This window comes from Cervus canadensis, chromosome 4 (genome assembly GCF_019320065.1).
Source record: "Cervus canadensis isolate Bull #8, Minnesota chromosome 4, ASM1932006v1, whole genome shotgun sequence".
In the NCBI taxonomy this organism is placed as follows: Eukaryota; Metazoa; Chordata; class Mammalia; order Artiodactyla; family Cervidae; genus Cervus; species Cervus canadensis.
Genome location: NC_057389.1, coordinates 39,917,323 through 39,945,315, shown reverse-complemented (window position 1 = coordinate 39,945,315; position 27,993 = coordinate 39,917,323). Strand labels below are relative to the sequence as shown.

At 42.6% G+C, this 27,993-nt stretch overlaps 1 protein-coding gene across 1 annotated transcript; it reads left to right on the top strand.

The window, feature by feature from the left end:
- The first annotated feature begins 235 nt into the window (after positions 1-235).
- LSM11 (LSM11, U7 small nuclear RNA associated) lies at positions 236-8,596 on the top strand. Its single transcript, XM_043464847.1, has 4 exons — positions 236-730; positions 5,061-5,200; positions 7,151-7,234; positions 7,699-8,596. Exons 1-4 carry the CDS (start codon positions 286-288, stop codon positions 8,107-8,109), a joined length of 1,080 nt encoding a protein of 359 aa, XP_043320782.1. The 5' UTR covers positions 236-285; the 3' UTR covers positions 8,110-8,596.
- The last annotated feature ends 19,397 nt before the right edge of the window (positions 8,597-27,993 follow it).

The window sequence follows — 27,993 nt, the reverse complement described above, 5'->3', positions numbered from 1 at the left end:
TCCCCAGGGAATCTGGACTATCAGCAAACATCTAAAGTGATAATGATATTGATGGGAAAACGTGCGTTAACGCAAATGAACCTCTTCCCCCGAACGCTGATGCGCTCCGAGCCCCGGGCGAATAGCTGCCGCGCACCACACCCCTGGCGGCGCAGAGCGCAGGCAGACGCTGCCCCCTGGCGGCCGCCCCAGCGCAGTGAGACCTTGCGCCGCGGCTGCGCAGTGACGCCCTCTGGCGGCTCCGCTCCTTCTTCCCATCGGCCTCGGCTTGCGGGCCTTTCAAACATGGAGGAGCGGGAGCAGGGGGCGAGGTCGGCTCGCACTGGGAGCCCCGCGCGCCCGCCCAGCCCGCGCCTGGATGTCAGCTCTGACAGCTTCGACCCGCTGCTGGCCCTGTATGCGCCCCGCCTGCCTCCCATTCCCTACCCCAACGCGCCCTGCTTCAACAACGTGGCCGAGTACGAGAGCTTCCTCAGGACCGGGTTACGGAGCGGCGGGCGCGGGCGGGCGCGGGGCGCGGCCGCTGGCTCAGGGGGCCCCGCTGCGGCCGCCGGGCCCTCGGGCAGGACTCGCCGCCGCCCGGACGCCCCCGCCCCGGACCCCGAGCGCATCCAGCGCCTCCGCCGCCTCATGGTGACCAAAGAGGAAGGGGACGAGGCCGCCGACGCGCGGCGGCGGGGTCCGGGTCGGAGCAGGAAGGCGCCGCGCAACGTGCTCACGAGAATGCCCTGTGAGTCCCGCGGGCGGGGCGGGGGCCGGGCCGGCTGTCCGGAAGGCGGCGGCCCTGCAGGCGTGTGCCGGGTGACAGCCGCTCGGCGCGGACCTGTGTGTGTATCAGGGGGAGGGTCTTGGTGAAGGCTGAAGAGATAATCAGCCACCGTGGGGAGGTCAGCTTGAGGAATTGACGGTCTGTATGGGCAGTGAGCGAAGAGTCGCAAGGCTCTAGAGGTAATAAGTAGCCACGGGTAGGGTCTGCTTGGATAACATGCGTAAAGGTGATGGGGGCCACAGAAGTGGCCACAGAGGTGATGAGGAACCTGCTGAAATCGGTCTGCAGGAGTGACTGGGGGCTGGGGTGTGCCCGGGGGATTCTGGAGAGGTGGTGAGCCTGGAAACGGGACATCATGGGGAGGATTTGCAGAGGTGATGAAGTCTTGGGGCCACGCATGGTGAGAGGAGGGAGGGCACAGCCAGTATTAGGGGAGGGAGAGTGGTTTGGTCAGTGAGATTTGTGGGTGATGGGACGCAGTATGAGGAAATTGTTCAGATAGCACAGGGGATATAATCTCATGACCTCTGCACATTAAGTGACAGCTTCGTTCTCAGTGCTGTAAGCAGAAAGGGCTGCAGGGTCTTGACATACATATGTTCACAGGAATGCAGCAGGCGCAGAAGGCCACTAAAGGGCAGACACTTTTACAGCCTCTCTGCCGCTGAGTGCAGGGACTCTTGTCTGTCAGGCTCCTATTACCATATGCACAGGTTATTTTGAGTTCTGAAGGTGTAAATGGCACGAGGGGATTTCTTGCAGCCTCCTAATAGTTCCTTAGAGTAAAGCTGTAAATAGCAGAGATTGCTAACGTGTGAATTAGGTCTTGTATAAACGGAATAGAAACAGCCCAGGGTCATATCTTCGTCATCTGGCAAGCAGTTCTGACATCTGCCCCATGAACACAATGACCTACTTAGCCATTCAGAGCATCTGTATCCTGATAGCTAAATTGTGGCTTTATTAAATCACTGCCTTTGGAATGGAGGGTTTTGCTAAGTAAAGGAATATTTTGTTTCTTTCCTAGAAGTGTGTTAAGAGAGCAACATCCTGAAAAGCTGAGTGCTGTTAGCGGTGCCTTTGTGATTATAGTGCCAGAGCATCACCGCCTAAGCTAGGGTTTACTCCAGTTTGCTTGCCCAGCAGTGACACAGATTATGCATGTGCCTAAATTAAGAGCAGTTTGGGGGAGCTTATTTTGCCCATAGTTTTTGCCACTATCAGATCTTTGAAATGCCCTCCAAGTCTCAGATTGTGACATTTATTTCCATTTTGCCAATTATTGCTTTGCTGCCAAGATTTTCAAGACAAAAGAAGTATTTCTATGTGGTGAGTGGTTTTGGCTTTACCGGTGGAGTACTTTGCCATATTATTAGGATGAAAGAGTGTGAAAGCCAGCTTTATCAACTTTCCACAATTAAATGTATGCCTGGAATCAAAGTCTCAAAATGTGCTCTAGGCACTGAAAATTTTAACCCCACCACTAGAAACATGGTAGAGATGAGTAGATATCACAAAAAATTGATGATCTTCAGGAAGCAAAAAAAAGTATAGAAGCAGGGGTGAGGATTAGATTTTTTTCCACAAAAGAATTCATATAGAAGTCAGCTTTAGGTCTTGCGGTTAAGGAAGGGCATGCTTGACGATAACAGTAATTATTTAAAAATAAGGCTGTTGAGCATGTAATAGATGCTAAATAAGCATGTAATATATGCTAAATTACATATAGCAAAATTCACTCCTCAGGTGAGTAAAAAGGTTATGAATTCATCATCACAATCAAGGTACAAATCAGGGAGTTCCCCAGTGACCTAGTGGTTAAGATGCTGCACTTCCAATGCAGGGGATGCAGGTTCAAACCCTGATCAGGGAACTAAGATCTCACATGCTGTGTGGCAAAAAAAAAATAAAATAACATGTAAAGTTAAACTTACCATAGGGCTTGGCCCATACTGAGGGCTCAGTAATTGGTGATAATATTGGTGACAGTGATGCTGCTGCTGCTGTTGATGTGAAGGAGGGGAGCTTGGAGACTCTTGAAGTGAACCAATAGTATGATGAGGCTCTGGACTGTATTGTTGGTTGTGGAAATAGAAAAGAAAGGTCAGGTGTTAGTTATTGAGAATCTCTTGTCTGGACTTAGTATTGGCTATAGGAAGGGAAAAATAAAAGAGTGGGGTTAAAAATGACCTGGATTTGGAAGGCTGTGGCCCAAGGGTAATGGCAGTGGAGAGCGGGATTTGGAAGAATAACTTCTTCAAAGATAAGGCATAAATATAGTTTTAGAAGCCTGGCTCATATCCATTTGGAGTTTGTCACAAATACTACTGAGAAGAGATTCAGAATGTGCCTTGTGATTCTGAGTGTGGAACTTTTATATCTCTTGGGATTTTGCTCTGATAGGTGATGCCAGTGTTGTATTTTTGATCACATGAGAGAAATATTCCCTGGAGTTATACCTTGTTAAATCTTTGGAAGAAAAAAAAATCAAAAAGGGTACAGATATGAAGGTTGAAAACCTGAGTTTACCATTTGTTTAATTAGAACAAGAGATTTTTGTTAAGGTACATGCTTGTCCTTTCTCCCTGATTTGGGGGTGTGTGGGGAGTAATGCCCCTGTTTTCTTCCAAGTTAGAAAAAGAGTGGCCTTTCTAGCCTTTGTGGAACATATGTGTATAGTGGGAAAGAGGAGTGAATATGGAAGGCAAGTAGAGTAATCTAGGCATTGTGACCAGTTTCTAAGAAATTTAATTATAGGAACTTATTCATTACATGAAACTAGAAGTTACCTAGTCTAACCTCATTTTATGAATGGGGAAACTTGGACTTGTAGAGAAAAAGCTGCTAACCAAGTTCATACAACTAGTTATAATGACCTAAATGTTGTTTACAGTGCTTGATTTGACACCATCTATAACACATATCCAGATGTGTGTGTATATATATACATACTTTAGTATGTCAGAGGTTCAGAGAATTTTAAAATATGGCTAGAGGAGGGATGGATGGTGAAGGTCAGGCCAAGGTTCTCATGTTCCTTTCCAAGGCCACTGTTTCTGACACTCTGCCTTCTTGCTGAATCTTCAATCTGACAAGCTCCTATTTCTCATCTACAAAGTCACTTAATCCAAGAGTATCTTCTTTTATTAACTTATCCCTGCCATTATTTATAAGCCAGTCCATGAGTGAGGGGTAAGGAGGTTAAGAGTAACCACCTTAGGTATCCAAATTGAAGTACAAGACACTTGTTCTCTTTTATGCTTATACTAAAAATAAGACAGAGATATTTTTCTTTGTTTACTATCAATGACAATAACTTCCAAAGAACTGTGCCTTTCAGACTTGAGGGGAAGAGCGAGATTGTGTAAATGTGAGTGTGTGTGTGTGTGTGTGCATGCATGTGCAGTTTTCTTTAGGGAGGTTTTATGTAGTACAGTCACCATACTGTGATGGCTAAATTAACATGAAATAATAAAAATAAAACTCAGCCTTGCTTTCAAGCTCTGAAAAAAAAAAAAAGAATCCATCATAATAAAGGCTGCAGTTTATAGTCCCAGCATTCCTCACATGAATTGTTATATCTCTTTTCGTATGATGCTTATCAGCAATTTCATAGGAGTCAGCTACTCAGCAGGTGCCTTTACATCAGTGAGGCCTGGAACATAACCAGGCCTCTTCCTCCTCATGTGAAGATGATGTTCACTGAAAACGCTAGTGGCCTAAGAGCACAAGCTTCTGCGTGATGTAGCTTAGACCGAGAGGGCCAAAAAGCCATTCTGTCTTAGACGATTGCATGTGTTTCAGGGCGGATGAGTCACACGGTCCATTTCCCTTAAACCTATGACCAAAGTTCTTGGTTCTTTAGAAGGCTCAGGCTGGGTATGCAGTTCGTGAGATTTATCCTGAAAAAGGTTGTTATACAAGCAGAGAACTGAGAAGAATCTAGCTGCTGATGTGCACATTTAGTATAGTGTTTTTTTGCCCCCAAAAGTTTTTAAATGATGCTGCCTCTTAGAATCAGAGACATCATAGAAATAGGATATGGAGGTGGTGAGACATTTGGATGGTAGCGACGCGGGGGGTTTACGCATGTTCCGGGGGTTTTGTCTCATTTCAGTGCACATTGCCTACCCCTGACGTGCTGCCCCCGGGCCTTCCTGCTCCTGTGGTGTGGTTGCCAGAGCCATGCCCTGTTGCCTTGTGTTGCTGGAGATGGCTGGGTGGTCTTGGTTGTTAGTTCTGGGAATGAGAGCGGGTATTCATTCTGTGCTGACGGTTCTTCTTGTTTCAGTGCACGAAGGCAGCCCTCTGGGTGAACTCCATCGTTGTATCCGGGAGGGGGTGAAGGTGAATGTTCACATCCGCACTTTCAAGGGACTTCGGGGCGTCTGTACCGGCTTCCTCGTTGCATTTGACAAGTTCTGGAATATGGTAATTAAGTCTTCCTCAAGGAACTGGAGCACCTCCTAAGGATTAAATCTTTTATATATCTCAAGGACTTTATTCAGCGAAACCTCCAGAATAACTTCCCAGAAGCCCTAGAATCTTTGAACTCGCTAGGACAACAAGAAAAAAGTTATTTTTATTGTTTTCCCTAAAGGCAGTGGCTTTCACCTGGGATGATTTTACCTATGCCTCCTTCCCAGGGATACTTGGCAATGTCATTTTCTGATTGTCACGACTGTGGGATGGAGTACCACCGGCATCTGGTGGGTAGAGGCCAGGGCTGCTGCTGCGCACCCTACAGTCCACAGAATACCGTGCCCACGACAGAGAATTATCTGGTCCAGAATGTTACTAGTGCCAGGGTTGAGAAATCTAGCCTTAAGGAATAACTACTTATTACATCTTTTAGTAATTTTATATTGATTTCTTACCGGTTATTTTTCATTCGTTTAAAAATATTTATTGACTTTCTACTTTGGCTGGGCACATTGCTAGGTACAGAAATTTCAGGAAGGAACTTAAACTACAACTTTTGGAAAGATAGATGAGGATAGAGGGGAAGCAGCCATATTAATAAGCCAGACACTCTGCACGGTGTTTGCTTATGGAGGAGTGTACCATGCGCCCTCCGTCTTCTAGAGGCTTACTGTCTATTCACGAGACATTTGGAAGAGAAAAAGGACACAGAGCACAACTCCGATACGAGACAGTTCAAATAGGGGCCACCAGGGCTTTCTAGTGATTCTTTCCATATGATCTTCCATTGCCAGTTTTTCTTCTCTTTGTGCTTTATCTTCATCTGTGCATGCCCCTTGATTACAGTAGTAGTTGCTAATACTTATTAAGCACTTGCTGTATGCCAGATCCTGTACAAAGGACTTTATATATAATAACTCAGTAAATGAGTTGTAAGTCTATCACTGTTCTATTTCACAAATGAAGTAACTGAGGCTAGTGATTTTGGAAGGTTGGTCCCAAATCACACTCTTAGCAAGTGAAAGGGACTGTAACGTTATCTTTTCTGGCTTCTGAGACCGTGTTTTAAACTGTATGGAGTCATAAAACTTGGATTCAAATCCTAGCTTAACGTTTGGTAGCTGTGTAACTCTAGGCAAAGTAATTTCTCTGAGCCTCAGTTTTCTCATTTCTAAAATGTAGGGGGGAAAATGTTTTATTATTGTAAGTTTGCCTTTGAAGGGAAAGATTTAAGAGAATATATTTGACAGTGGTGGCAATAACAATACTGTCAGCTTATGTTTGTAAGATTTTTCTCACTTTTCAAAGTAATTTCTCATACATGATCTCATTTGATTCTAATGGCTGTCCTGTAAGGTTGATCTTTCATCAACAAGAATTCACCAGCATTTCTGTGTATTACCTTGGTTAGTCGCTTCATTGCTGTCATAAGGCACAGAGACCGAAAAGGGAAAATCAGGAGTAGTGTTTCTTAAAGAGTGGTCTGAGGCTGTCCTGCATCAAAATCATGGGGTTTCTGGTTAAAACAGAAAGTTCCCAGGCATACAGAATCAGAATATCTTGGAGAATAGCCTTAGATTTATATTTTGCCACATTATTGACAGGAGGATTTTTGCAGAAACTTAATGCCTGTGGTGTTAATACATCTCTGGTCAGTAATGTGTTAATAAGCTTCCTAGATTATTCATGCTCCCTGAAATTTAAGAGCCTCTACTCTGAGTTTGCGATGGCCCCTTACCATAGGAGAAACCCATCTTACATGGTTGTAACAGCTTGGTGTTCCTATTCAGAGGGGACCATGTATTACCATTTGTTCCTGCCCAAGAGCTGAGTCACCTGTTAAGTTTAGTCTGGTATAATTAGATGGTATTCTGCCTTTTAAATTTTTTCCTGAAAGCTATAAAAATAATATTTTGAATGATACCATATTTTTCCTTCCTTTGGTCTCTTTTTCTCTAGGCACTTACTGATGTGGATGAGACCTACCGAAAACCTGTTCTAGGCAAAGCATATGAACGGGATTCTTCATTGACTCTCACCAGGGTAAGCAGTTTCCCCTGACTTTGAGTACCCAGTGTGTTTTCAAGCTAAGGAATTAAGATCACTGAGCCTAGGGATCAGGGTTTCCCAGCAGTAAAGCCCTATTGCTGTCAACCAGGCATGCTTGGACCAAGATCCTCATTAGTCTGTTCTCATGCATCCAGTGAGCAAAAAATGAGTCTGTATTTCTTACTCGCATATTGTTTGAGCAACAAGTTACCTCATCAGGTCTGAATGTCTTTCAGTTTTATACCATAGAAAAAGTGGGTACCTTTTCTCTTGACATACTTACTGATTTATCTGAGTTATGGCTAGAAATAGAAAATTTGTTACTAACTTTTTTAAAATTGCAAAGCAAACAGTCTACAGAGCATGATTAAGGAATCTAGTCTTTCTTTTGTATATCGAAAAAAAGAGATGTTGAAAACTGAAGAGAAGGCTAATACTTGTCGTTGCTTTCCTTGCAGCTCTTTGATCGACTAAAACTGCAAGATTCCTCCAAGAAGGAAACAGATTCTAAGTCTGCAGTTGAAGACTCCACTCTCTCCAGATACTCCCAGACATCCACATGGAAGGTGGCCTCGGTGTGGGGAAGAGGAGACACCGACCGGAGTTCACGCAGGCGTTCCCGCTCTGTCCCTTCTTCCCTGCAGGCGTCTGCAAGGGAGGAGTCCAGGTCAGAGCTGTCAGGGAGGACTACACGGACAGAAGGGTCCAGTGCGGGGGGTACCTTTTCCAGGGCTACCACCCTTTCCAGGGGCCAGTCCCGTAAGAAAAAGAGAAAGCCCAAAGTGGATTACCAGCAGGTTTTCACTCGACATATAAATCAGATTTTCATTCGAGGCGAGAACGTCCTGCTGGTTCATCTTGCACAGTGACTGGCTCAACCTCACTTGAGCTTTGGTTTTAGAAATACAATGCATGAATTGCTGCTATGCTGTATCCTAGTATCCCAGTGTAACTCTGAGTTGGAGTGATCCCTCTGGTCCAGCATGTGCAGAGCATAGAGCCAGGCTCGGGCCCTCTGGGAGATGAGGTCCTGAAGGGAAAACAGGGCTTTAGAGGGTGGTGGGTGTGTGCATTAATATCACAGCAAAAGCTGTACAGAGCATGGTATATGCATCTGATTTGGTATTAGGGTCTACTGCATACACTCAAACCAAATATAAGATCTTGAATTGGGGAGCATGGTATGAATTGAATTAACTTCACAGACACTATAGCATGGCGAAGGAGAAAGCCTCCTCAAGGAGAATGATCTCATTTCTAGAAGCTAGTGCCCTGAGTACTCATGAATTTGTATCTAAGAGTAGCAGTATAAATCACCCCGAGCCCTGCATCCGCACCTTGTAACTAACCTTTAAGTTTCTCTCTTTTTTTTTGTTTTTTTTTGTTTTTTTTTTTTTTTTAAGTTTCTCTCTTGAGCGAGGAATGTACTTTGCTATCTCTTAATATCTGTAAGATATAAGAAGGCTACACATTTATGTAAGACTGAAATCTGGGTGGGTGGCATGCTCCAATGAATGATGTGTCTTCATCCTGCTCCATGTTATGGGAAGAAATAGGGGACCTTGTTGTTGGTTTTCCTCTTGCCAGAGGGAGTTTCTGCAGATGGTGTACCAGGTGGGACTGTAAGATGCTCTTGTCCTTCTTCTCTTCTTTCACTTCTGTGGCATGGTGCTAGTGCATGTACCTGCGTATTGCTCCTCTGTGTATAGTGTGACCTGTCCTGTGAGCTTTATAGCAGGAGGCTGTGACCTTCATGACTGGCTGCAAAGAGTTCTGCATGAACTGAAGCATACACACACATCATGTGGCTGAGAGTACCCTTTCTGGGCAGGGCTGGCCCTGTCCTGAGTATCTTTCAGGATGGTTTTCCATGAAACCGGGGTGGAGTTTTATTCCCTTGTGTCAGGCCAAAGAGGTTCTCACAAAGTACAACAGTGGTGTCTCTAAGGGACAGGTTACTCAGCCCGACTTGAGTAACCGAACACCAGACCACCTGCTACTGTTTCTACTTGAATTATATGCTTTTTCAATCACCAGTGCAAAATAGGCTATATCTCGACACAGACTGTTAGGCAATATTGACCTTTTGTTTTGTTAGTTTATGTTAGGTTTTATTTTAGATATCTTACATTCAAAGTGAGAATGAGAAATAGCTCACTAGTTAAAATGTTTGAAAAGAAAAACTTCCTCTGCTGTATTTGTTGTGTAGCTTAAATGAGCCTTCTGAGAAGCAGGTGAGTCATGCTCAGAGAGTTGGGCTGGGACTCCTGGGCCTTCATCTGGCTGGGCCTCTGGCTCTTCATGGAGTGAGAGGAGAGCAGAGTAACCCCTCTGTGCCTCAGGTTTTCCCCACCAGACACCTACCTCACAGGGGTACTGAGGAAAAGACTCTGGGGAAGGCGTTTTACAGTCTTTTAACATATGTAAGTGCCATGAGTAATCTTTACTCACTCTGTTTCATAGCTTGCTAGAAGTTCACTGTCTCATGAGCAGAGTAGAACGTATCTCTGTAGGTGTTAACAGTTATGATCTTCTTGTCATCAGAAGGCAGTGACATCTTCAGGAACTACTTTCCATGTTCCATTCCTTTCTCCTAAGGGACAATGGAAGTTCTCAGAAGAATATCTTTAGTGAAAGAAAAGTAACAATTTTTTTGCTGCTCTCCCACATCCCAGCCCCCACCCTTTTCTGGTTGTGATGAGGGGGAATTCCCCTGCACTTTTTGGGGGGTTTATATGCCAGCACTGAAGGAAGGATGTGAATCTAAAAATAGCACATCCTTGAAAGGGAATCTGTGGAAGTTGTTTTATTTGATTTTGTTTCAAAGTGGGTTTTAAATATACTCTTTAGAACCAGATGAGATGCACTAAACATTTAGAGAGGTTCTAGTTTACACATGCAAGTGAACACTTATCTTTGGACACTGCCAGTCTGAATCTTTTTAAGTAGTATGTTCTAAAATCAGTCATCTTGTTAATCATCAGGCACCCCACCTTTACCGGTCTCCCCTATTTGACTGTCCCCATCTGTCTGTCTGTCATGTCCCTCAGCTAGAAGCTGTAATAGTTAACTAGATGTTCGCAATAAAGGAGAAATTTGGAATCAAATGGAATATAATCAGTTTCCATTCATTGTAGTGCCTGATTAAATCTAACCTTATTTTAAACACATGCTTATTTCCTTGTTTGCATATGATTTTCATGTATCCATGTAACGATTGATTTACTGCTTTTCTGCCCAACAATTATGGCTCTAAAAATTATTTTTAAACCTGTGTGCCATCTGTCTTGCATGCCCATACCCCCCCCCCCCCCGCCATTTATTGGTTTGGACAGTGATTCTGGGATGAGTACTGTCTAGTAAATGTGATGTTTTGTACAAAACATGATTATCATTATTTTAGAGAAGTAAATTTTTTAAATTATTGCCTTTTCTTTATTACTGGAGAAATTTTTCAAAACGAAGGAAAAATATATTCTAAAAATGTGTATGCTGCTCAAAAATGTGATCATCTAGGACATTTTTAACAAATTGCTATGGAAATAACTGAAGTCTTCCTCAGGAGAAGGCAAGGAAAGAAAAAGGGGAAGTAACAGCCAGAACGGTAGATTTCTGGAGGCCCCCCATCAGCTCACCAAGGGGGCCCTAAACAGCCGATATACACCACAACTGGCTTCTAGTATTCTCCAGGGATTTGAGATTGAGTCTCTAGTTCTTATTTTTTTTAAACATTGAACTGAAGTTCTTCAGAGTAATCTCTAGACAAGGGTTCCTGTTTTCAGGGCAGACCTATGAACTTGTTGAGCTCTTCTCAGGGGTATCCAAGTTTGTTAGAAAGTAACACGGGACTGAGAGATGGAAGGTGTGGCTTCACCCCCAGGACGATTTCATGGGTCATTATTTGTACACAGAGGTGGTTCTACTGCTTCACCACTAGGAGAGGCTGCACTTTAGGTTGTTTGTGCTGGTATTTAGGAAGTATTCCTGCTTTCTTTCAGAGACCAGTTATGATAGAGGTGGGCTGTTTGTGAGATGGTTAGCTAGAGTTGTCAGTGGCAGGTGGCCTTAGAACAGTTGATTCCTCCTTCTGCATGGTGCATGTCAAGTCAGAAAACCTAGAAGCTGTTAACATTAAAGTCAAGATGCATAGGAGTCCTTGCTAGAGTCGTTAGTGAATGAAGAAGGGCTTTACCTATCCTCATGGTGAAAACGTCCAGGGGTACCTTTAGAGATTATCAGCCCCAGCCTCAGAAGCCTTATACAAACCTAGGTGTACTGCTTGTACCCCTTGAGAAAGAACCTAACTTGATGCAGAATGGATATTTGTATTTCTATTTGTACTATTTTCATAGCAGCAGACATGGGCAAAATCATGAAATAGAACCTGTTCTGTAAATTAGTTTTTAAAATTTTCTCTTATTTTTGCCTTTAGGAACAAATTTAAATTATTCAAAGACAGCTAGCTGTCACTGGTGCTGCCCCAAAGCTTTCTAATCCTTTATATATTTTTATGAATGAAATGGTTGCTGTGGGAAGACCAAGATTCATCTAAGAGTGTCATGGTATAAACAGAATGGTTTGCAGTTGTTTGAATTTTACTTTTACTATGCCAGATATAGAATGCAGTCGACCCCTTTTCAGTAGCTTCTGTTCATCAGCTTGTGTATTTCTGGGTAGCAACTCCCAGAAGGCTTTTCTTAGTGTTTGTGAAGAAAGAAAATCTCATCCAGGCCTGTGTTGCAAAGGTGGGTGGTCTGTCATTACTTCCCAGCAAATTGAGTTGATGGATTTAAGATAAGCCTTTGGGGTTCCTCCATCGTTTCCTGGGCTTTGAGGAAGGGGTGGGCCTCCTTTACTCATGGTGTTTTGAGTGTGTTTCAAATGTTTGTAAGTTCTCTTGCACTCCTCTAATAAAAATGAAAGCTGTCTGTCAAGACATGGCTTTGGATGGTTTGGAGATCTAGGAGGAAAAAAAGAAGTACACCTGAGACCTTCAGTTGGTCTTTTATTTATTTAGAATAAAAAGTAGTTTGATAAGCTACCAGAGCTAGTGCTTCTTTAGAAACATTCTCTGAAGAGATAGGAACTGTCCCACAGGAAAGCTATAAAAGCTATTCCCAGTACATTGCAATTGCTTTTGATTTTTAATCCTTTGGAGCAAATGTCTGATGTTATGTTTTTAGAGCTGTGGGGGGAAAATGTTCTTTAAAAAAAATTTAGGGGTGTTACTGAAACAATGACTGGCTGAATTATGTGTGAGCTAAGCTCTAGGGCAGCTGTCCAGTTCTTTTTCTGTTGTCCCGACAGTAAAGCAGATAGTAAGCGATGTCTTGAAAAGTGATTTGCTTATTCCATCCTGACATCTAAAGGCATTAGCCTCCTATTTGGCAGCCCTGGGGAAACCCCTCCACACCATGACTTATTACCTTGTTTTTTAGACAAGGCTAAACCTGGATGACTCTGTGTATTAATAGTTTCACTCTTCATATACCAGCTGCTACAAGAAAAACCATGACTTTTAATCTTGTCTTGAAATTACTCCTCATTGTTAAATTCACCTAAACCCTTCCTGTGTATGAAGGGTTGCTGCTAGTAATGTCAGTTTGCAATGTTCTGCTTTCGGTATTTGTCATACGGGAGTCTGGAAACTGTAATAAATATGATTGTCTTAATAAACTGGCTGCTTTGTCTCTGCTAATTGAGGAAGGATGGGTGGAGAGGAGGCGGCAGGGGAGTCTGTTACCCATGAAGACACCCATCTAGAAAGTTAACACGTCACAAGCCTTCTGCAGTCTCATTGTTGTAACCTTGTGCCTTTTCTTTAGCAAAGTACACATATCTAGATCATTATCCTCCAAGTTTATTTGAAGTTCACACTTAGAAAAGGAATTTGGCCCACCTTTGTGAATTCTCTTCTCTAAGCCCCAAGCAATGGTCATTGCCCTGTGAATTTATCCTACCTAATAGCTCACTGGTGTTAATCCACTCTCTTCACGACCTGCTGAGATCACCATTGACTCAGCTCACCTTGGAGGATTTTACCACATCTCGCTGACTGACACACTTCCAGGAATATCTGAATTTGCCACCGGCTCCTCTGTGCACATACAGGAAGTTGATCTGCCCAGAGATTTGCCACATTGATTACTTGACATCCTCTGTGTGCTTCTAGCCCTGAGTCACCTGAATAAGATGGACAAACAAAAATGACATTGATTCTTAGAGGGGGGAACCTCAAGGTAACTGTCAAGACCCAATTCCCTGCTTTCAAAGGATCCGTTAAGTTGGGCACAGTTGACATACAGGAAGTTTGTAGCCATCACAGTGGAGAAAAGAGAGGCAAGACCCACATGCTCCAGTTCTGGCACTTGCTTGTTTTACATCTCAAAGACTTGTGATTAAATAAAAATGTCCTCATTAGTCAGAATAAAGTCAGAAGAGTCTGCTAGCTTGACCTACAAAATGCACAGTGATGGCTAAATATTGGCAGGGAGTGGAGGCCCGTGGAATGAGATTTATCATCTGTTACTCTCCTCTTGCTTTCTGGATAGGAGTAGAGAAACAAGTGCTTTGTCCAGCCCCGTTTTCCCCTTGGACAGGCGTGAAGGGTATGTCAGTCTGCTCAGTTACCACTAGATGGCAGTAGCTTAAAGAGAACTGCTGAAGTGTAGATTCGCAGAAGGACCTGAGGCTCCGGATCTCCAGCTACTGCTACCATTTATTGTTAAACACTCACCAGTCTGAACCGAGATAATCAAGGAAAAGCAAACTGTAATCAACCCAAGTGGCAATACAACCGTCTCTTACCACTGCTGAGTTTCCATAATTGAAGCTAAGGAAGCCTGACAGCAGCCATCAACCAGTGAAAGTGCCTAACGAAGAGAGAAGCGGCAGAGTGTCCACGATTTTAGGGAGTCTGTTGATATTCTCACATGGTGGAGTTCCTCATTTCTTCTCAAGACTGCTGTCAACTCCACCTGGCCCCTTCCCGCCTTCTGGCGGGAGACTACTTCAGGAAAACTGACTTGATCCCCCTATTTCTCAGCTGCTGTCTCGCTTTTGGAAACAATTCACTTTCTCCCAGTGTTAATGCCTGATGCTCCTTTATGAGAGAGGTTGCATTTCTCTTGTGACTCCACAACCAGAATAAAACCTCCAGACCAAGGCTGCAAGCCAGGAAAATTTCTAATAGACACAGAAAAGTGTGGTGTTTTAGGCTGTGCACTGGGAGCAGGAGAGATAGGTGGGAAGTGCTGGTAAATCTCCCAGCGCTTCACATCAGGGCCTTCGAAAGACCACCTTCTCTCTCCATCAAGGAATAATTTCCAAGCAGCCTATGGTGAAGAGGAATATACAAATGCCAAACCTATTACATACATTACCTTGTTCAGATAAAACCACAGCAAGGGGGAGATTTTATCCCCAATATGTGTGTGAGGGAACTGGAACAGGTTAAATAAGTTACCAACATCTCCCCTGGTAATAAATGGCAAATTTGGGATCTGTCTCTCTGACTCTTAAGTTTGTTGCTAGCCAGTTGTACCTTAAACATATCAAATTTCTCAGGCATTGAATAGGAAGCTTTGAGGACAAGTGGAGTTAATCCCCTTAGATTAATCAGAAACCAGAGAGCTGATTTAAACTAGAGCTTTTTGGTTTTTCACATGTCTAGTTCCTTTTGCCCAGTTCTTTGGCTGAAAGTGGACATGTCCATGGGGCTTCGTGGCTCCCAGAACGGACTGTGGCGGTGGGCACCCCCAGGGAGTGGTCCAGCTGTGGTAAGGGTGGCTGCCAAATGAGGACCATGTGGTATTTCATTTCACCCACCAGTTGGTTTGGCCCTGGAAGTGCCAAAGGTTTTTATCAACCTTGTTAAAAAGAAGGTGGGGCAGCTAGTGATCTTTCCCAAGTCCTCAGAACGCATGTAGAAAGCCTGCCACCCCTTTCTTTCCAGTGTTCTCCAAAACCTGGTAAGAATGCTTTCTGTAGGTCTTGACTTATTCATCTTATTAAAACAAAACAAAAAAACCCAAAACTTTTCTCAGTGCTAAACTCTGGATGTGCTAAAGCAGGAGAAAAGGATTAGCTGAAGGCCTATAGTCTTCCTAGAAAGATTGGCAAGCTGTCTTGTAAAATTTCCCTTCAACTGGATGATTTGTTAAGTTTCCAGAATATGACAATCCTAGAAGGAGCCCTTATCTTAGATGCTCACTAGTGGTTTTTAAACCTCAGTTTCCTCATCTCTAAAATAGGGATAATACCACCTATCTTACAGGGTTGGTGACAAAGTGCTCAGCCCAGACAGCAAGTTTTAATGTCATTTATGCTATGATAAGCTTGCTGTGTGATGCTTAGCTGCTTTCTTCACTTCCCTGTGCTTGTGTTTCTCGTCCTGAGACCAGGCAAACAAGTGGATGCAGCACAATGCTGTCATCCTTTTTTCCCTAGCACACAGACCTTGAAAGATTGTTCCCAGGCTTCCTGAGTTCTCGGCACCTCCTCAGTGGTTTCTCCCTAGATTAAAACTTGAGTATGTCATCAACTTCTTCACTGCTGGGAGAGTGTTGTGCTCCCCCAGGAATGACATTAGGCTCCATGGGACATTCATTAGTTGGGGTTACAAGAGGACCACAGGGCACTGGAATGGTAATTTCCTACATGCGACCCCAGTGACCCAGAGGGAGCTAGCTCAGCTGGTCTGAGCATGTGGTTAATGAGGGAAGGGTCATGGTTTCACTCCTGTGTGGGCCAATTAGTGTCACGTGGAGAAGCACACTCCTGGGGCCCCAGGCAGCAGCTTTACACGGTGGCACTGGTCTCCAAGATGACTGTGTGGCCATCATCGCTATCAGAATCCCAACCCAAAACATACATCTTCCTTATTATTGCATAGCCCATGGTTTCCAAGACTTGGGTCATTTGCAGAGCATCTCCATGATTTTTCCGCTATCCCAAGCAGACCACTGTATTTTTATTTATTTGATGTTTTTCTACACATTGCCTCACTTTTTTAGCTAACACTTAAAAGGAAGCCGTGCGTTACTACCATCAATGCAAATTAGGGAAATTTGCTTTAAATTGAAAGTACACATAAAAATAAATAGGCAGTAATTGAAATTACACTGTTTATCTTCAGATTATAGGCAAAGACCTCCTGAGCCACAAGTGATCGATATCCTCCCATGTGTTAATAAATGCATGGATATAAACTGCATGTCTTACATAATAAACATATTGTTCTGTAATAAAATGGCCAAGTCAGCAAAAACAACATTCTCAAGCAATTGCTTCCATGGGAAAAGTTGGTATCAGTGACTAGGGAGTTTCACACTTGAAGTGATGAAATTATTCTTGCAGGAATTTCAGCACCAAAGGTCTTTCTAATAGTCTTTCTAATAGCCATAAATGTGTAACTATAAAATCTATAGTCTGAACCAATCTGGGGTTTAATTTATATCCAGCTCTTGCGCAAAGTCATGGCTTTTGTTCACACTCTCCACTGGCACTATCATTAACACCGTGCTTCTTACACATCCTTATCATTATCACCCGTTTTATGATAAACAAAGCACAAACGTGCAAAGCAGATGTCTTGACTGCACAACATCTTTCTTCCCCTCCAGTCATGAGCCAGTGCACGCTGATCTCCCCAGTCAGCCAGTTCCTTATGGAGATCAAGATGTAACCAGTAGTGGCGCTGGTAATAAAAATGTATTCCTTAATTAATTGAGCATGTTACATCCAATCCAGTTATGAAAATGTGCACTGGAGGACAAATACACATAAAAGGACACACAGCAACACACATGGGCCTCTTCAGGGTTGAGAGGGAGCCTGGCCACTTCCATTATTTGAGGCTCCCAATGCATTTAAAAAGTAAAGAAATATCAAAGAGTTGTAAATGTGTACATTTGTAAACTTTGGGTTGAATGATGGACAGCTTCCAGTCCTCTCTGGACCTGTGAGAGGGAGCATAGCCTCATTGGGAGAGGACCCCAGTCTGTGTGTGAGTTCTTTGAGTGTGAAGTCCCAAGTCCCTGCCCCAAGGTCCGGAGATGAGCCCCACCAGGAAAATTATCTCATACAAAGATCTGGATTCAAATATACCATAAGGCAGAGCATAACATTTTAGCCACGTGGAAACATGAAGCTATCAGGGACACGGAAGTTTTGGAGAGTGAATAGCTTTTTCTTTCTTATGTCTTTCTTATGTCTTCATTACTTTGTGGATTCTTGCTGTGACCACTTGTGTTACTTCAGTGTCATTTGGGTCTTCCCACTTGGGTAGGTTTCTCATCATCCTTAGCCCTGAATTAGTACCAAAAGGGCCAGACCATTTTATAAGTGCCAGAAGACTTACTTAGATATGTTGTTGTTTAGTCACTCAGTCGTGTCTGACTCTTTGTGACCGCATGGACTGCAGCATACCAGGCTTTCCTGTCCTTCACCATCTCCCAGAGTTTGCTTAAACTCATGTCCATTGAGTCGGTGATGCCATCCAACCATCTCATCCTTGTTGTCCCCTTCTCCTCCTACCTTCAATCTTGCCCTGCATCAAGGTCTCTTCTAATGAGTCAGCTCTTCGCATCAGGTGGCCAAAGTATTGGAGCTTCAGCTTCAACATCAGTCCTTCCAATGAATATTCATGACTAATTTCCTTTATAGTTGACTGGTTTGATCTCCTTGCAGTCCAAGGGACTCTCAAGAGTCTTCTCCAACACCACAGTTCAAAAGCATCAATTCTTTTGCAGTCAGCCTTCTTAATGGCCCAACTCTTACATCCATACATGACTACTGGAAAAACTTAAATTAGAAAATCAAAACATAAGAAATGGGAATGCAGTATATCAGCTTTCTTCCACTGTATGTGGATCCACTGACTACTTAACCACAAGAACTGCTTTGAATGACTGCACATGCACGTACACACACACACACACAGAGACTCACAGTAAAGAGAAAGCAGACGCCTCCATGCCAGGAACATCTATAAAGTTCTCATTGCATGATTTTTGCCGAATCAGTAAGACTTTGTGACTGGGGAGTGTTACATGAAATAGTGTGAAAATAGTATTTCCTTAAGACTGATCTATTAGGATTCCGTTTGTATGGCCTTGTTCTAAGACTGATGCTTACTTTATGCTCATTGTTTCTGAGGGCAGAAAGCAATTAGTTCATTTGAAACTCCATGTGATGCATCTGAGGCCTATGGTCTCTTTCCTACCCTCGCCCGGTCCAGTTGTCTCAGCAAGGTATTCCACTCCTCCTCCCCATCCCCAGAGTTCATCTGAACACAACTGTTGCTCCATAAAAAGTATTTTGGCAGAAGCTGCTCTGCCCTGGGCTGACTGACTAAGAGTCATCTGTCCTGACTGGCTCACAACTATTTTATTTTTAGAAAATTATATATATGGAGAGAGAGAGTCACATTAATATACCCTTAAATATTAATATATGTGTCATTTTAATAGAGACCAACATTATGACACCAAACCAAGAGTCAAATAGAGATTCCAACTCCGAAATGGTTGGGAGAAGCTGTTTTAAACCCTCTCATGGCAGAGGAAGCACAGAGAAGGATTCTGAATGTTTACTTCTGGATCCACCATCCATATTATTCCTTCCAGGATATGACCCTCAGTGATCATACTTCAAATCTAGGCTCTCTTGCCTTAAGTGAGTATTCAAAACTGAATGCTAACTCTTTATTTTGAAAAAATTTCAGCAAGGGCCTAGAAGATCTATCTCAGGTCACAGATCTTACCAGGAAGTAACATGCCTGGGGACTTTCTGCACAGGACTGCCCAAATGGTAAGCTGTGGCATCTTGACTCATAATTTGAGGCCTTCTCAGTTCTTGGAACCTGTGGGCCAGTCACTTCCAGCCACAAGCATCAGTGGTTCCATCAGGTGGCTGAATGGAAAAAGGTACAAAGGTGTGGCCCATGGCTATGTGAACATCAAATCTGACAGGCCCAGTGACATCTGGATTGTTATGCTCCCCGTCAAGGAGCTGAATGCAGCAGCTCAGAGGTGGCTTCACATCTCAAAAAAGCCAGTGGTATCCGTTTGCCACTGCCCATCATGAGGACAAAGGCATAGGTTAGCTACTAGAAAGAGTTGGTGTTCCAGGTGTCCCAGATGCCAGCACCAACTACATTACTTGAAGGGCTCCCTGAAAAATGAACAAACATGTGGGGCTCCAGATTCAAAATTCATTTCAAGGTGGTGACCACAGAGCATTCAACCAAGCACGAGGGCCTTCTAAGTGTGGGGCCCCATGCAGGGGCACAGGTTGCACGTGAAGCGAGCCCTGGAGGAAGTGCGGCGCAGGCCAAGGTGGAGACTTCTGGGCGTTCCACAGCAGTGCGGAGGGGGCGGGGCCTTCCCGGCAGGCACAGCGCTGCCTCGTCTTCACACGTGTTGGATTCTTTCTTCTGTTGGTAGCTGACGTGGCCTTTCAGTGGTATCGCAGCTAGCTGTGCTTAGTAACTATTCTAACTTTGCGTGACTGGTGTACAAATTAAAGCATTATCATTATTTTAAAATACTTTGAGAAAGTTCCTAAAGATTTTAAATTCATTCACACAATCTCAGGGAATTTCGACAGTGCAATTGTCAATGTAAGGGAAAAAACTGTTCGATTCTTTAAATATGACTCAAATGTTGTAAAAAATTTTTGGAAGGGTTTCAAAAAGTTTTTTACTTTCATTTATATCACCTGTGTGAACAAAGTTTATTGTTAGTGATGACCACCAAGAATTTGAAGAGACCATGATTAGAAAGTCTTGATTAAATTAAAGTCTTCATCAGGAATTGCTATTTCAAGCATAAAATCTGATATTAAAAAAACTATATTCATAAAAAGCAAATGCAAAATTTTCATTAAAAATTAAAGAGATTATTTTTTAGAAATTTCACACAAATTCAGTATTTAATATCTTCCCTAAATTTTGAATTTTATTTTCTTATAATTATATAATAAAAAGAGTAATGAAGGCTTTTGCCAAGTCCCATAGAGATGCTCAAGTCCCTCCACATTTACCCTAGGGTGTGCTTTAAAATATTATCATTTCCCTATGTGTGCTATGAAGCAAAAAAATGGGAGAAGGGGCAATCTAGCCAGCAGTTCTCCCAAGGAGTCTGAAGCGAGTCATTTGCTTTTGCCCACTGGTGGTAATAGAGGCTATGAGGATTGACTTTAAAAGTCAGGGCATGAAACAGGATCCACACATAGTGACAACCAACAGTAATTCATAGAGCTGTTGAAGACATGAGACACTGCATGTCAGGTGCTCAGGATAGAGCCCGGAACATAGGAAATACTCAGTGAATGGCATTTACTCTTACCTGGCACCTTAGATAACTAGTAAGTTGACAAATTCTGTTGACTTTGTATCTACAATGCCTTAGCTCTGTTCTTTGTTGTTATTGTACAGTTGCTAAGTCATGTCTGACTCTGTGACCTCATGGACTGCAGCATACCAGGCTTCCCTGCCTTTCACTATCTCTCAGAGTTTGCTCAAACTCATGTCCATTGAATCGGTGATGCCATCCAACCATCTCATACTCTGTCTCGACTTTCCCCTCCTGCCCTCAATCTTCCCCATAATCAGGATCTTTTCCAATGAATCAACTCTTCGCATCAGGTGGCCAAAGTATTGGAGCTTCACTATCAGTCCTTCCAATGAATATTCAAGTTTGATTTCCTTTAGGATTGACTGCTTTGATCTCCTTGCTATCCAAAGGCCTCTAAGGAATCTTCTCTAGCACCACAGTTTGAAAGCATCAGTTCTTCTGTGCTCAACCTTCCTTATGGTCCAACTGTCACATCCATACATGGCTACTGGAAAACCAAAGCTTTTACTAGATGGACATTTGTTGGCAAAGTGATGTCTCAGCTTTTGAATATACTGTCTAGGTTTGTCATAGTTTTTCTATCAAGGAGCAAGCATCTTTTAATTTTATGGGTGCAGTAACCATCTGCAGTGATTTTGCAGCCCAAGAAAATAAAATCTGTCACTGTTTCCATTTTTCCCCATCTATTTTCCATGAAGTGATGGGACCAGATGTCATGATCTTCATTTTTTGAATGTTGAGTTTTAAGTTAGCCTTTTCTCTTTCTTGTTTCACCTTCATCAAGAGATTCTTTAGTTCCTCTTTGCTTTCTGTCATTAGGGTGGTATCACCTGCGTATCTGAGGTTGTCGATATTTCACATGGCAATCTTGATTCCAGCTTGTGAGTCATCCAGCCTGGCATTTCTCATGATGTATTCTGCGTCTAAGTTAAATAAGTGAGGTGATAATATACAGCCTTGATGTACTCCTTTCCCAATTCTGAACCAGTCTGTTCCATATCCAGTTCTAACTGTTGATTCTTGACCTGCATACACGTTTCTCAGGAGGCAGGTAAGGTGGTCTGGTATTCCCATCTTTTGAAGAATTTTCCACAGTTTGTTGTGATCCACACAGTCGAAGGCTTTAGTGTAGTCAATGAAGCAGAAGTAGATGTTTTTCTGGAATTCTTTTGCTTTTTCTGTGATCCAACAAACGTGGCAATTTGATCTCTGCTTTTTCTAAATCCAGCTTGTAGATCTGGAAGTTCTTGGTTCATGTACTGTTGAAACCTAGCTTGAAGGATTTTGAGCATTACCTTGCTAGCATGTGAAATGAGCTAAATAATTGTAGGGTAGTTTGAACATTCTTTGGCATTGCCCTTTTTGGGAGTTGGAATGAAAACTGACCTTTTCCAATACTCCAAAACCTTCCAGCACTTCCAAAACTCCAATTGTTGAGTTTTCCAAATTTGCTGGCATATTGAGTGCATCACTCTAACAGCATCATCTTTTAGGATTTGAAATAGCTCAGCTGGAATTCTGTCACCTCCACTAGCTTTGTTTGTAGTAGTGCTTCCTAAGGTCCACTTGACTTCACACTCCAGGATGTCTGGCCTGGGTGACTTTACTTTCCATTTCTCTTGTTCCACAGTACCATGTTCAGCATTTTATCACTGCTCATCTGACAGTTGTATTTGCCTCTTAATTTGTGTTTTAGCTTCCATCGTCTTCATTTTTGAACCCTCTGGTTCAATTAAGACACTTTAAGCAGCAAGTAACAGAATATCCAACTCAAGTGTGTTCTTCCATATATTCAGTTCAGTTCAGTCGCTCAGTCGTGTCCAACTCTTTGTGACCCCATGAACTGCAGCACGCCAGGCCTCCCTGTCCATCACCAACTCCCGGAGTCCACCCAAACCCATGTCCATCGAGTTGGTGATACCATCCAAGCATCTCATACTCTGTCGTCCCCTTCTCTTCCTGCCCTCTATCTTTCCCAACATCAGGGTCTTTTTAAATTAGTCAGCTCTTTGCATCAGGTAACCAAAGTGCTGGAGTCTCAGCTTCAACATCAGTCCTTCCAATGAACACCCACGACTGATCTCCTTTAGGATGGACTGGTTGGATCTCCTTGCAGTCCATTTTTAAGATGTCCAAAGTTTCCAGAGTCGGTTCAGCAATTCAACAATATCAGGCCTCAGTTTTAGGGAATGTTTTCATGTGTGTGTGTGGCTTTGTTTATTTTATCTTTCCCCTCATGGTCTCAGTTTGGCTGCTATAGCTCCAAGTAGCACCACTACTCATGCTAACATCCTAAAGCATTGTGTACCTCCTTATCCATGGTGGAAATTTCTTCCAGAAAGGCTCTTCAAGTTCCTCAGAACACATCTACCTTAAACCAATCATAGGCAAAGGGCAATGGGATTGCAACAATTGGTTTAGATTTCTCATCATTTATCCCTAGGCGTTGGCCTGCTTTCCTTGAGCATAGTACTAGTCCCATACTCAAACAGAACTGGGATTCCGATAGCCAGGAAGGAATGGCAGCTGTTGAGTAAATAACCAGCATTTTCAGCCAGTCCTTCCTACATGCCTCTGGCAGGTTCATCAGGGATTTCCTGCTTGAACAAGAGCTCCCAGCAGGCCATTTGCCTGGAATTAAGTCTTTGGTCCCTAATCTAGCTGCTGAGGTCAAATGTTACTAGCAAAATGTCCTTGGAGCATCCTATACTTTTTCTTCATAACTCCTTATCACCTATTGTAATTAAACATGAATTTAGGGAAGTTTTTGACTAGTATCTCTGCCCAACTAACTCTAGAATATAAATGCTATTAGGACCAGATGTGTTTTGCTTACCCTTATACTCAATACCTAGCAATTCTTGGACAATTCATTCTTGAGTGAATGAATGCCTATACCTGTCAAAGGGGAGCAAGCAATTTCAACAGCTAGATATTTAGTCTAGCAAAAACAGGTTTCTACCTAGCTATCAAAAGAGGTTGAAAGAATTTGGTACCTCAGCATCACCAACATTTTGTTAAAGGACTAATTGCCAAGCCCCTTGTGCACGTGGGACCATTAGTAATTCTGTAGCTATGCAAATTAAAACAGTGATGTATGATTTATAGCTTTAATAACATTCTGAAGGCTCTTAAATTTTAATCACTTGCAACATCCTTTTTAATATTCAATTACTTTATTAACTAATTAGGTCACTTGCTGAAAAAGCACATAAGGCTTGTGCTATTTTAATATCAGCTGAGCCTCACAAAATACCTTTGAAATGGTGCAAATGGTTTATTTATTTTAAACAGATCATTAAGATGCTATAATTAATAAACCAATTATGAAAAAAGGCCTGATAGTGATAGATGCACAAGTACGATAGCACTGTCCAATGGATTAGTCATTTTTATCCACATACATCAAGGGGCTAAACTTAAATGAAAACCCACTGTAAAAAGTGCCTTCCTAAATAATTAACGTGTGCAATGACTGATAACTGTATCACGGCAAACCTGACTTGAGGCTTGTTCGTTACACAAACCTGTAATGTGTACTTTGGTTTCATCTAATGACACTTGCGATGGAAAATCCATGGCACGCTAAGCTCGGTGTTTCTTGATTACTTACAAGGGCTTAATTTGCAGATGGAGCTGGGCATTTCACGACTTATCAGTGCTTTGGAGTGAGCTGAGCCTCCCAGAGGAGAATCAGGAGACACATGCAGGTTTGGCGGCATCCCTGGGTATTGATTTCTCAGCACCGTGTTAAGGTCTTCAAAGCAAACAGTGTGAACAAAGAAAGCTGAGGCCATGCCTGTGGGGGTTTTTCACCCAGTATTCTCAAAGGAGACCATGGATCATAGCTCTAAGCCTGCTTGTCAAAGGCACAGAGATGTTGGGGCTATGGCTGACGATAGGTAGGAAGCAGCTTGGAGGCTTGGAATCAAGTTTTATTTCTAGGATCAGGGTGAGGCAAAAGGAACCAGTTCCTTGGACTGGTTTGGGAAAGAATGCTGGCAAATCCTAGAGACCAGGTGATCTTTCTGACTTGTTGTTTAGTCACTAAGTCGTATCCGACTCTTTGTGACCCCATGGACTGTGGCACGGCAGGCTCCCCTGTCCTCGACTATCTCCCAAAATTTGTCCAAATTCATGTCCATTGAGTCGGTGATGCCATCTAGCCATCTCATCCTCTGTCACCTCCTTCTCCTTTTGCCTTCAATCTTTCCCAGCATCAGGGTCTTTTTCCAGCTTACAGCAATATAAAAATAAAACCACAATAACCATCGTGTACTGAGTCTTTCTATATACTTTATAAACACTGTTGATTGCCTGTATCATCTGTTGGATATTTCAGGGTATTTGTTGAGTCAACATTTATTTACCAAGCACCTCCTGGGACCAGGCGCTGTTCTCGGCACTGGAGATCTTGGGATGAACTGGATAGACAAGTCCCTTGCTTTCATGGTGCTCGCATTCTATTAGGGAAGAGGAACAAAAATCACACAGCACAAGGAAACAAAGTATAAACAGCCACTTTACCCAATGCAAAGTGCTAGTGAAAAGGCCAACCAGAAGATGGGAGATAGTAATGGCAGTGACTGAGGCAGCTTCTTGTGACTGATGCGTCAGGGAAGGCCTCTCTGGCAAATGGACGGGAGGGTCTTGGCCAACAGAGTTTGTTCCCTCTCCTCCCCCACCAACTCCCACTCCCAGTTTCACCAGTTGTTAAGGACAGTGGGACATGGCACTATTATGCTGCCGTCATTAGCATCGCCATTCTTTTTGCAGGTTCAGACTCTTTTTTGCAGTCAGACCCCAATATGAACTTGTGTGTATTTTATTGTTAGTGTATATGTTGGTAGGTGAAAACTAGAGAGAGAGATATTTCTCTTCCCTTATGTCTTCCTGCCAATGTCATGCTCTGCAAATGGTTACAGCTATGTTTTATGTATTTCCAGCCTGTTTTAGCACCTACATGATGTGTTGATGAAACTTTAAAATATTCATAAATTTCCACATTGTCCCATGAATGCTAAATTCTTTGGGAAGAGCAACATAGCCCAAACAATGATGTGGGTGCGGCTCAAATACATGGAGGAAGTATCATCCTGCCTGGGGCCCTAAGGGAAGACCTCAAAAAGAACCCCTATAATCTCTGTCCATTATAAATCTAAACAGTGTTCTAGCAAAGTGGGATCTTAGCTTGTGAACCACTGGGCCTTTTTAAAAAATGTATATATCCATGATGACCAATATGTACCTGACTCCCAGCACCAGCTCAATTTATCTCTTAGAGGTATGTTGAGAACATAATTTTTGAGTAAGATAAGAAAAAGTTTAACATAAGCAGACCCCTATATTAGTGAATAATCACTTTGGTGGGTGAAGTTCTGTTGGAGTCAAATGAGACTTTATTCTTTCCCTCTTTTCCAACCCACAAATGGATGCTAATCATGAATATAAGTGAAAGGAGAAAACTAGTGATACTCTGTGTCAAGGAAGAGAAGCGTTGTGAATTTTGCAATGAACTTGGACAACAAAAAGCCAGTTCTGTATCTCTTTCTTGTCCTTCAAGGAGACTAGAAAGTCTTTTCAGAAGTCTTCACAAAGTTTCTATTTTACATTCTCATTGATTTCTCTACCTATCACATGGTTCAAAATAATTTTTTAAATTTTTGTTCCATTTAATCACTAGTATTATAACAGCACTATAATCTGTATGTCATCGCAAATGTCTATTTCTGCCACATTGAGTATTAATAGATCTTTTCTAAGAAAATGGATTACTATAAATTATTTTATAGAAAGATTAACTCTGAGTTATAGATGAATACTAGGAAGATTTGGGAACCCAGTCCATTTGTGGCTTAGGTCTTCTTTCTTTTTTGAAATTTGGAGCTGGAGCAAGATGGTTGCATTTTGAGATCTCCAAAGGACTGTATCAGGGCTTCCCTGGTAACTCAGTGCAATGCAAGAGACCCTGGTTCGATTCCTGGGTTGGGAAAGATCCCCTGGAGAAGGGATAGGCTACCCACTCCAGTATTCTTGGGTTTGCCTTGTGGCTCAGCTGGTAAAGAATCCACATGCAATGTGGGAGAGCTGGGTTAGATTCCTGGGTTGGGAAGATCCCCTGGAGAAGGGAAAGGCTACCCTCTCCAGTATTCTGGCCTGGAGACTATATATAGTCCATGGGGTGGCAAAAAGTCAGACATGACTGAGTGACTTTCACTTTCACTTTTCAAGGACTGTAAGAAATAGCCTATGATCCTTCCCATGTGAGGACTGCCTCTTGGACACACATGTTTATTCAAGGGTGGTGTCTTCAGGGTTTTCTACCCTCTTGCACTCAGGGATAGATAGGGGAGAGAGCAAGCGTGCCTAGAGCAAACAGTTCACAAACACACCAGTAGTGCAAGTCTTAGTCTTAACACCCCCTTTATCACATTTGGTAGTAATCACACTTTTTTGATTGAACATCCTATTCATAAATGGTGTTTAGTGTCCCACCCCCAAATATGTACAATTATAAAATAGACATCTGCTCTATTGTCAGTCTACATATTAGTCATTAGTAAAATTATTTTTCTATATTTTAGACATGATAAATACAAATAGATACTCCATTCTTGTCATGCCTCACGGATCCTCTGGCATTAACCTGGGCCTGTGTGAATTTACCTTTGAAGATCACTGCTCTGAACAATTGAGGTAACTTGAAGTAAATGAATAAGAGTTCTTGCAGACATGTGCCTTATGTTGATGGGGAAGAGATCCACTGCTAGGAGCACCTTAAGAGCATTTTGGGCTTTTCTTGCATGAGAATCTGGATGGAAAATGCGTTAAATAGGACACTCTGGCCTTTGACCTTCCCTGGAGTTTCTCTTGGGATCAGTGATCAAAGCTTTGAAAAGAGATGTGCAGTTATTTCATATGCCAATGTCTCCTCAAGTTCTGCCCCACTCATATTACCATTATAATTTTTGCCTTGTCAAAGTACCATGGTATTGTTATTTTAGCAATAGTTGTGTTTAAATTTTCTCATTTTCACTTAAATTCAAAAAGATATTTTATATCACTATCATAAATGGGAAGTCAACTTCGCTTGCCATAAATAGTGAGAAATTAAAAAAAGAAAAAAAAAGCATGTAATTATTAAAAGTTTTCAAAACCACAGTGAGATATCACCTCACACCTATAAGAATGGCTATTACCAAAAAGATATGAGACAACAAGTGTTGTCGATGATATGGAGAAAAGGGAACCCTCTTGCACCATTGGTGGGAACGTAAATTGGTATAGCCACTATGGAAAAGAGTATGCAGGTTCCTCAGAAAATTAAGAATAGAACTACTGTACAGAATTCTACTTCTGGTTTATATCCAAAGGAAATGAAAACAGGATATAAAA